We start from the raw sequence: 10,650 nt of genomic DNA on the forward strand, positions 1-10,650 counted from the left end.
ATTTCAGTTCATCATTTGACAAAACAAAATAATGTTTTTCGTTGAGTTTCATCTGTTTCATTTTCTTGTGAAGGAACAGACAACGGAGGCGATCCTACTAGGTGGTGCGTGTGAATATGGCGTCTACATGTTTCCGCACTCAATGGTGGCTTCTTCTTATTCTTCTTAAAAAATAGTTGCTAATGTGCATGAACGAACATTGATTGATGGGTGGCACAAGCGTCTTGGACATCCATCAATTAAACTAGTTCAAAATCTTGTCAATCTTTTTTCTTTTTCGCTTACTTCAAATAAATTGTTATCTTCATGTACTTCTTGTTCTATTAATAAAGCACATCAACAACCATTTGGGTCTACAAGTTTTCAAAGTCATTCTCCACTTGAAATAATTTACATTGATGTTTGGGGACCTATTCACTACACTGGTTTGGGGCTCTCGGTATTACCTTATTCGTGTTGACAATTACACAAAATACATGTGATTTTATCCGATGGCTACAAAATTCAGTGTATCTACCATTTTTCCACAATTGAAAAATCTTGTTGAAACTGGTTTAAGTCAAAAATAAAAATTTTGTACTCTGACAATGGTGGTAAATTTCTAAATCTCAAAAAATACATGTCTAACATGGTATAAGTCACTATACCACTACCCCTATAAGTCTCAAAAAATACATGTATCTCAAAAAAGTTACATTGATGTCTGAATGTCGTCATCATCATATTGTGGAAACGGGTCTAACATTACTTTAGGATGCTTCTCTACCCCTCTCATATTGGTCTCACGCTTTTCAAACTATCACGTATCTCATAAATCGTCAACCAACTCCACTTTTTTAAAACAAGTCCCTTTTTTAGGCTCTTTTTGGTCAAAGACCCAATTATCTTAAATTAAAAAATTTTGGATGTCTTTGCTATTCACTCACAAGGCAATACAATACTCACAAATTACAGCCCAAGTCCACTCCAGGCATTTTTTTTTTTTTTTTGGATATTCTCAAACTCAAAATGCATATAAACGCATGGATCCAAACACATTGGATTTACCTATCTAGACATGTCACATTTGATGAAATGTAGAGCCTAATAACCCCAACCCACTCGTACGACCCAAGCCCGAATGAAAGACCTTCATCAATCTCTCATTCTTTCATTCCTTGTTCGCCAAATCCATTCCTTCCATTTCATTATGTTCCTTCCTCTGTTCCAGTGCAACAGTTCATCACAAATTCTGAATCCCAACCACCAGCAAGCTTGGAACCTACTGTCATCACTGTTGCACCAACTCCAGGTAATGCCTCATCTCCCTCTCCTAATGATTTCATTGAATCGCATGGTGCCCTAGGTTTCAAAATTTTAAATTCGAATTTACAATCAATAAATTCCAATTTAAATGTCATGGCACCACATGCATCCTCTGATCAAATGGGTCTCGATTACAATGAAATTCCCTCATCCAGAACCCATCCCATGACCACTCGATCCATGAACAATATCTTTAAGCCTAAACAACTTAACACAATTTCAAAGCATCCTCTCCCATCATCTCTTGAACCAACATGTGTCAACCAAACTTTATCTCACCCTCAATGGCATGATGCTATGTCCAATGAGCTCACTGCACTCATGCGGCATGGCATAGGGGATTTGGTACCACCTCTAAAAAATTGTAACCCAGTTGGATGTAAGTGGATATTTCGGGTAAATAGAAAAGCAGATGAGTCAGTAGATCAATTCAAAGCTAGATTAGTTGCAAAGAGGTATAATCAACGTCCTGGAGTTGATTATAAGGAAACTTTTAGTCCCTTAGTTAAATCGACCACAATAATGTCAGTGTTAATAGTGGCAGTTATGAATGGATGGAATTTGAGACAAATGGATGTTAATAATGATTTTTTACATGGGAAGTTGATTAAAACTATTTATATGATGCAACCCCCTGATTTCAAAGACATGTTAAAAACTGACCATGTATGCAAGTTAAGAAAAGCCATCTATGGACTCAAATAAACCCATCAGACATGGTATTCAGCTTTGAAAAATGCTCTCATAGAGCTCGGTTTCCAAAATTCAAAAGATGATTTTTTATTGCTTATCTATCGACATGATTCTATTACATGTTATTTTCTTGTTTATGTCGATGATCTTGTCATTACGAGAAATGATTAACGCTTTGTGAACACTGTTATTCAGAAACTTGGTGATCAGTTTTCTTTGAAAAATATGGGTTCTCTCCACTTCTTTCTAGGAGTGGAAGTAATTCCAACCAGTGCATGTTTATTTTAATCACGACATAAATATATTTGTGATATTTTGAAAAATACAAACATGATTGGTGCAAATGATGTTTCAACACCACTGTCAACCAGTACATTACATCATTTGGTGGATGGCACTGTTGCGGTGGATAGTATTGAGTATCGGCGTATCATTGGCAGCCTGCAATATATCTCTTTGATGCGTCCAGACATTTCATTTGTGGTCAACAAGCTGTCTCAGTTCATGCACAAGTCAACTATAACTCATTGGATAGCAACAAAGAGACTTCTATGGTATCTCAAACACAAAATATTTCTAGGCATTCAAATCAAAAATTATGCAGCTCCATGTTTAAAAACATATAATGATGCCGATTGGGCTGGAAGCATTGATAATCGGATCTCGGCTCCAATCCAATCTCATTGAGTTCAAAGAAACAACGAGTTGTTGTTCGCTCATCGACGAAAGCTGAATATCGATCTCTTGCCAATGCATCGTCCAAAACTATATGGCTTCTTGCTCTCTTCCAAGAGCTTGGCTTCCCATTCAAAACGCCACCCTCTCTTCTTTGTGATAACCTTGGAGTAACTCATTTAAGTTTTAATCCAGTTCAGCACTCAAGGATGAAGTATATTCATATCAATCTACACTTCATGCGTGATTTAGTTCAAAAGGGAACTTTCAATGTTCGTCATGTACACACTCAAGATCAACTGACAGATTTAATGACAAAGTCATTGTCAAGCAACATATAGAATTCCTAAGAAACAAGATTAGTCTTGCTGATGGAAGCTCAATCTTACAGGGGCATATTAGGAAAGTTGACACACAGCAGGAATAAGGGCCAATATCTCTGTGAACTATGTAAATTGAAGCTGCCATATGTTTCTATAAATTGATACTCTGTAACTGATGAATATCCCAGTCATAATGTTTGCATATTTCCTTAGATAGAATCATAACATTGTATATAAAGTCTTAGAAGAATCAATAAAAGTGAGTGTTACAGTTTCCATCAAAATCTCTTGCAATATTCTTTTCTCTACACAATTCAGCTAGCTAATGATGTCCCATTTGCAGATGATTAACTTTTTGCCGACTTTCAACAACCTCAAGTTGGTCTTATTTTTGTTTAAATTCTTTCATCTATACAGTATACTACAGTTAATAAACCATCTTATCTCATTTGATCATTTCATTTTATCTAATCATTATAATTTTTTCAAATTCTTACATAAAATATGATAAATAATTCAACTTTTTCAAATTAAAAAAAAATTATATTCTATAAATATTTTATTAAACTTTCATCTCATCTCATCTTATCTCATTTGTATAACCAAACAAGACCTTAATCTTTTTCTTTCTTCTTTTCCATTGGATTAGTCAAATAATCATTTCAAAATCATTTATAATTTCTTTCTCAAATATCACTCAAATATGTAACACTTTTTAATTTCAAATATTTAATTTTTTTATATAATCATTACCGAATCACACTACAAGAAATTTGATCTTTTCTCATGAGTCTTTTTTTTCAAGATCTACAATCGTAGCAAATACTTAATTGATGACACAAAAATTGTCCGTGAAAAAAAAACAAACCTTTTGCAATGAGATAACGTCCAACGAGCAAAATTTTGTCGAAAACAATTTTTTGCGATAACAAAAAGTCACCGCAAATAATTCCATCAGATAATGTGCCGCAACAAATATTTTTAAGTTTAAAACTCGTATTTTTCCCCTAATTTAATTTTTTCCTTCCCTCTTTATCTTCTTTCCTTTCTCTCTCCTCCCACTACATGTACCATGTCATGATTTGTTGTAGTGCGTACTTGCATGCACGATGTCATGATTTGTGTACATTATTTTGAGAATATTTTCTCACATATACACACACAAAAAATATGTTTTGGCCCAAAGGTGATATTTCTGATCCACTCTCAAGCTCTGGAAAGTGAAACTGGTCATGTATAAGAAACAAATTAAGCCGATCGACTATTAATTATATAAGAGAAATATTTTAATCACAAAAAAGATTATATTAAAATAATATCACAAATTAACGTAGTTTGATATGATTTATCAGATTATAAAGCACTTATTTTTATTGTAAAATAGATATAACGGATCACATGAAATTACTGAAGAAGTGAGATTACTTTTGTTGCAATCTCTTTGGAGATGTAGCATGTATTTCTCATTATATAAAGCTAGCTTCATTGACTATAATTAAGGGATCATTATTAGGGGTGTAAAAAAAAAAAAAAAGAGTCCGGTATCGGTTCGGTCTGGTGCGGTACTGATTCTTAAGAATCAAAACCAGTGCGGTACTGGTTTTCATATTTTGAAAATCGATTTAAACCGAACTAGACCAATGTATATATTTATAATTTTTTATATTATATTATATATTATATGCTAAATTGCTAATTGATATAACATGAAATTCTAATCTTATTATTCAAGACTATTAGTTTTAATATAATGTGATATTATAACATAAAATTAATCTTATAATTTTTAATACAACATTTGATATAACATATAAGTTTTAGTCTTAAACATAAACATTAATATTAAGTTATTAATATAAACTTATTTTATATATATAAATAAGAATAAATACATATTAGCATCATAAATTATAATATATATATATATATATATTTGTAAATATATTTTTAAACATTTGATCATATATACTTATATAAAAAGTCTAGAACTTATATAGACTATAATTAAATTCAATACTATACTAGTATGTGTTAATTATTATAAAATAATATAGTTATACTATAATATAAATAGACTAATAATTTAGTATTTATAAATATCATATTATTACTAACATAGATAATTTGTAAACCTGAAAAAATCGAACCGGATTGGATTGAAACTGAAAAAACTAGAATTTTCAGTCTCAATAGTGAATCAGTCTGATATTAATTCTTAAATTTTAAAAACCAGTATATATTGGTTCGGTTCTAAAAAATGTACAAAATCGGACTGAACCGGATCAGTTACACCCCTGATCATTACAACATTTCCAGACTTTCAAACAAAATGTAAAAAATAAGATAGTTTTTTTCAAAATTTAAAATAAAAATAAGATTAAAAAATATATTCAAACAATTTTTAAATTTTATAATATTATTATTCAAATTTTTATCTCTCATTTCTCAAAATCTAATAAAATATCTTAACTCAAACCATTTCAATTATTATTTACATAATTCTCATCCCGTCCTATTACCCGAACATATCATTAAACACCATACCTTTAATTAACGCGATGTTCTCTCTTTCTTAAAATCTTGGAAAATTCGATATTTAATAGAGTAATATTAGATAAGTCTCACGTACTGATCTTATTGAAAAATAAATAAAAATTTGAAATTCACATGAAAAAATAAATTTTTTTAACTATGAACTCTACTTTTTTTAAAGGAATTAACGAAGAATTTGCACATCTTAAAACTGTTTGTTTATAACATTACTAAATTCAGTAAGGTTGGTATCTCAATAATTAACCCAGAAGTTAGGCTAGATATGTTTTCTTTTTTTAAATATGTGCACAAATATTGTACAAATTATAGTTTTCTCACGTTCGTCGTTAGAAAGCTCATTGCCGCCTGAGATTTAGGGCTTGTTTGTTTTCAAAGATGAGATGAGATGAGATGAGATTAAAGTTAAAAAGTTGAAATATTATTTTTGTTTTAAGATTTGAAAAAGTTGAATTATTTATTTTATTTTGTATTAAAATTAAAAAAAAATTGTAATTATTAGATAAGATGAGATGAAATGTTTTCTGAAAACAAACGAGGCATTAACGCCTCCATCCAATTTTGTGTTTAAAATAGCGAAGAAGATGAGAAAGAAAAGAGAGAGGTGAACATGATGGTCCGGGCCTATAGACTTGACAGGCCGGCCCACCAGCCCAACACAACTCAACCAGCCAGGGGATTTCCGCAAATTCCTAAAGTAGCCTTCTCTTCCAACAAAATCCCCACAACCCCCCTCCCTAAACTTGTCCCCCAAGGTGATGCTAAATTGCTAATACACCCATACGAATACCAGTCACGGAACAGTGTGTAATATCGATTCGAAGAGTGTAGATCCGGATTAACAACAGGAAGAAGAATGGAGTGCGTGTTTGGACTGGTGGGCGACGGGTTTGCTGTGGTGGTGGCGGACACTTCAGCTGTGCACAGCATACTGGTGCACAAGTCCAACGAGGACAAGATCATGGTCCTCGACTCTCACAAGCTCATCGCCGCTAGCGGCGAGCCCGGCGACAGGTCTCACTTCCCTTCCTATGATATCTGCTAAATAAATCATTATTAAAACTTTGCTCTTTTTCCTTCCTGTTTTATGTTCGTTTCTAAATATTCTCTCCTTTTCAGAGTTCAATTCACGGAGTACATACAGAAGAACGTGGCGCTTTATCAGTTCCGCAATGGGATTCCTTTGACCACCGCCGCGGCTGCCAACTTTACCCGAGGCGAGCTCGCCACCGCGTTGCGTAAGGTATATGCTTTCTATTAATATTATACTCGGTTTCAGTTTTATCATTTTTTTAGGGTTTTTCTTGGGAGGTTTAATCTTCAAGTGGGGCGTTTTTTTTTTTGTTTATTGAAATGTATAATTAATTAGATTTTGTGATAAATGCAGCAAGGAAAAACAAAAAATGATTTGATGTTTAGAAATCGGGTATTTGTGCTTGGTATATTGAGTTTCTCTTATACACAAACCACTACGTTTTTGGGCCTGCTATGCTGAGCTCCTTTCTTGCGTTATGCCTCTACTGTGGCTGTTTGGATTGGACAGCCATAACGAAATTAAGGTCATATTTGGATCGTAAATGAGGATTCTTCTATGAATAGATATATTGATTATAAATTGTAGGTCGTCATAAGGATTCTAAATGTGGATAATTGCCTTTATCATGAAGATCATGGGCGTTTTCTTTTAGAGTAGCCATTTAAGATCGTAATTTGAGGCGTTTGTAGTCCCATTTTTTGGTGGAGACTTTTAGTTACTGAACTGCATTGTTTGTAATACGAGTTTGGACTTTGCTTATGGATCCTGACACTTACAATACAGGATATGGAAAATTGGTTATACTTTACTCCATTGGTCGATTGTAATTGATTTTAGTGGCATGTCTTTTCTTGGCTTCCTTGTATCACTAAACTAGCATGCATAGGCGATTTTAATTGCTCCCATTTGAAAAGCGTCTTATAAAATTGAGGCCATCTTCTTAGCCAATAGGGGTATAAAGTTGACGGTGAAATTTGTTCTAATATTATCTTTAGCTTCATAAAGATTAAAAAAAAAACTGATGTTGATACTAGTGGTCTTTCCAAGTAAACTTAGATTAAGACGTAGATAGTTTAATTCATTTGAGGTGAGTTATACTAGGCATGCTCAGATGTAATATTTTTGTGGATGTTTGTGTGTGTGCACGTGTGTTAGAGAGAGGATATTTTTTTTGGGAAGGGCCCTGGGGTTTGTAACAGACCTAGTAAGGCTCAAGTCACATTGAGGTCCATACTCCAAAAGGACTAGTCAAGATTACAATTGGAGCCCTTTATAATTATTATAAAGGACTTGAACTTCTCATTTCCAAGTAATGAGATCTCATTTACCATCTTCTCATTCACAATTCAGGGTATTACAATCTCTCCCCTTTAAGTCCTGCACTTCTAGTTGGGATTGGCTCTAATACCTTTGCAACTAATTAAAAGAAGGTCCAAACCACATTTGGACCCCTACTCCAAGAGGACTAATCAAGTTTACACTTGTTAGTTCCTTGAAATCATTATAAAACTCCCTGTGTACATGTGCTATGCCTATTTCATTCGTATCAATGAAATTTAACTTACTTGTAAAAAAAAAATCATTATAAAAGATTTGAACTTCTCTCTCTCCCAAGCAATATGGGATTTCACCTTCCTATACACTATCTAAGGTATATAGGGTTTCATAGGAATGATTGTTCAGTTTAAGTTATATGTTTTTGCTACCTGGATAGGGTTGCTGTTTCCTTTTAGTCAGTCCTTCAGAGCCACAGTTGCCAATGTTAATGCCACTGTATGGGGTCATAAGCCTGTCTTATAAGCACAATTATTAGGTGGTTGGTACTTCTGAATAAAGGACTTGATATAATTGTAAAATTTGATTTTTCAGAACCCATATTCTGTGAATATCCTTCTGGCTGGCTACGACAAGGAGACAGGCCCAGCTCTTTACTACATCGACTATATTGCCACACTACACAAAGTTGACAAGGGTGCATTTGGTTATGGGTCCTATTTTTCCCTCTCCACAATGGACAGACACTACCACAGCCGCATGTCGGTAGAAGAAGCAATTGACTTGGTTGATAAGTGCATTGTGGAGATTCGATCCCGGCTGGTTGTGGCGCCACCGAATTTTGTCATCAAGATTGTTGACAAGGATGGAGCAAGGGAGTATGCCTGGCGTGAAACCGTAAAGGATTCTGTTGCTTCTTCAGCTTGAATCCTTTCTCCTTTTTAATTTATTTCCCTTTTTTTTTTTATGGAGTATTAATGCAACAGTTGCAACTCTTCTGTTTTTCTTTCTATAAGCGAGACTCATTCGACAATGCCATTATTTACTTCTCACAAGATTATATATTACACACTTCTGCTATTCGTATCTTATTGCGATGATGTCACATTGTCAATCAATTATTGAATTTAGTATTTTGGAAAACAAGAGTTGGTGGATGGTGTGAGAGTGGGAATAAAGTGGATGGGGATGTATTATATGGTATAATTTTTTCTCTCTAATACGGTCATGAAGTTTGGTTTATTTTGCAGCAGACAAGAAGGGGTCTCATTGCAAAACCTCTGAAGAGGAATATAGTACCTAACACACCTTGTTTTCTTATTCATTTTGTTGAAATCTTAACAGTCTGTTTACTCGAGGCTTTTCTAAACTAGGGTTGAAGAATATACGAACCTCTTTATTGAAGGAAATCTGCTACTTGTAATAAATTAAGAATGGCAGGATTATATTGTATCGATTAATGGTATCATTCAATCGAGTTAATAATCTCTTAATCCAAACCGGCTCTTAAGCGTTCCATCCATTGGCTGGAGGGAGAATTTTTATTGAGAACAGGGTTTATTGAGAGAAAATAAAAAATGAAGAGGCTGTTTAACAACAACAACAATTGATGTGTCTATTTATTTAACAACAAAAAAAAAAAAACCTTCAGTGTTCTGCTTTTGGGGTGCATGGGGCATCTTTTAAAGAATGCAATTCAACGAGGCTGTTGATAATTGATGCGTCTAATTATTAAAACTTTGTTAAAAAATTACTTTCCTATATATAATTAGAAAAATTTTAAACATAAAACTCACACTCTATAAACTACTTAAAAAAATATATGATTTTACTTTTTTACCCTCATTTCATATTTCAATTCAATATGAAATATGAGAATAAAAAAGTAAAATCATATATTTTTAAGTGGTGTATAGGGGTCTGGAGCTTCTATGTAGCACAACTCATATAATTATCTCACCCAACAAGAGTTACATGTAGCCTAGCAAAAAAATTCTCAAAAAACCATGATTTTATAAGAGAAATTCTTACTTTTAATTTGAAGTTGGGTGTTATATGTTGCCTAACAAGAAATTCCTCAAAATATGATGATTTATGAGAAAAATTCTCACTTTTAATTTGAACGTATTTTACACCAAAAAACAAGTTCTCTCAAAAATAACTTTTATCCAATCACTTGCATTGATTCTCATGATTTTGGCATTATTATCATGTTTGAAGATTTATTGTAAAATTTTGTGGAAAATTCCCTTTTATTGCATCGACTAACAATTTACAAAAATACTCTTAAAAGATCCTTTTTGGAGATTTTATAGTTTGTAAATTTTATTAAAGAAACAAATAGTTGCAACCTTTTATCCAAATATAACAAAAAAATAAATAAATAAATGTTTTCCATTCGTTTTTTTTCATATTCTTAAATATTTTCAAAAAAAGGAAAAACATCACAACATTGTTATTATTAAAAAAACGCTTATTTGATTGCTAAGTAAAAACTAATTTAAAAAAAAAATTGTGTTTGGGCAAATCCCTCTGTCAACCATGCTAAAACAAACAACAGTCTTATTCGTATTCCCAAGAGTCAAACCGTCTCTCTGCCAAACATTAAAAGACAATCATACACATGCAATACACAAAAATATTTTTTTATTAATTTCCCTATTTATCTAATGGCCTGTCAAATCGCGTATGTTTAGAGAATTTTAAATTTTGTTATGTTTCGTTCTGTTTGTATGTATGGTATATTATATATATATATTATATATATATATATACACAACGTGATCAATACTT

General features: G+C 32.7%; 1 protein-coding gene across 1 annotated transcript; it reads left to right on the forward strand.

Annotated features, from left to right (window-relative positions):
• Positions 1-6,270: 6,270 nt before the first annotated feature.
• Positions 6,271-9,000, forward strand: LOC108984610 (proteasome subunit beta type-2-A-like). Its single transcript, XM_018956623.2, has 3 exons — positions 6,271-6,560; positions 6,666-6,789; positions 8,452-9,000. The coding sequence occupies exons 1-3, from the start codon at positions 6,403-6,405 to the stop codon at positions 8,782-8,784; spliced, it is 615 nt and encodes a 204-aa protein (XP_018812168.1). The 5' UTR covers positions 6,271-6,402; the 3' UTR covers positions 8,785-9,000.
• Positions 9,001-10,650: the final 1,650 nt, after the last annotated feature.

Source organism: Juglans regia, chromosome 7, assembly GCF_001411555.2.
Source record: "Juglans regia cultivar Chandler chromosome 7, Walnut 2.0, whole genome shotgun sequence".
Lineage (NCBI taxonomy): Eukaryota > Viridiplantae > Streptophyta > Magnoliopsida > Fagales > Juglandaceae > Juglans > Juglans regia.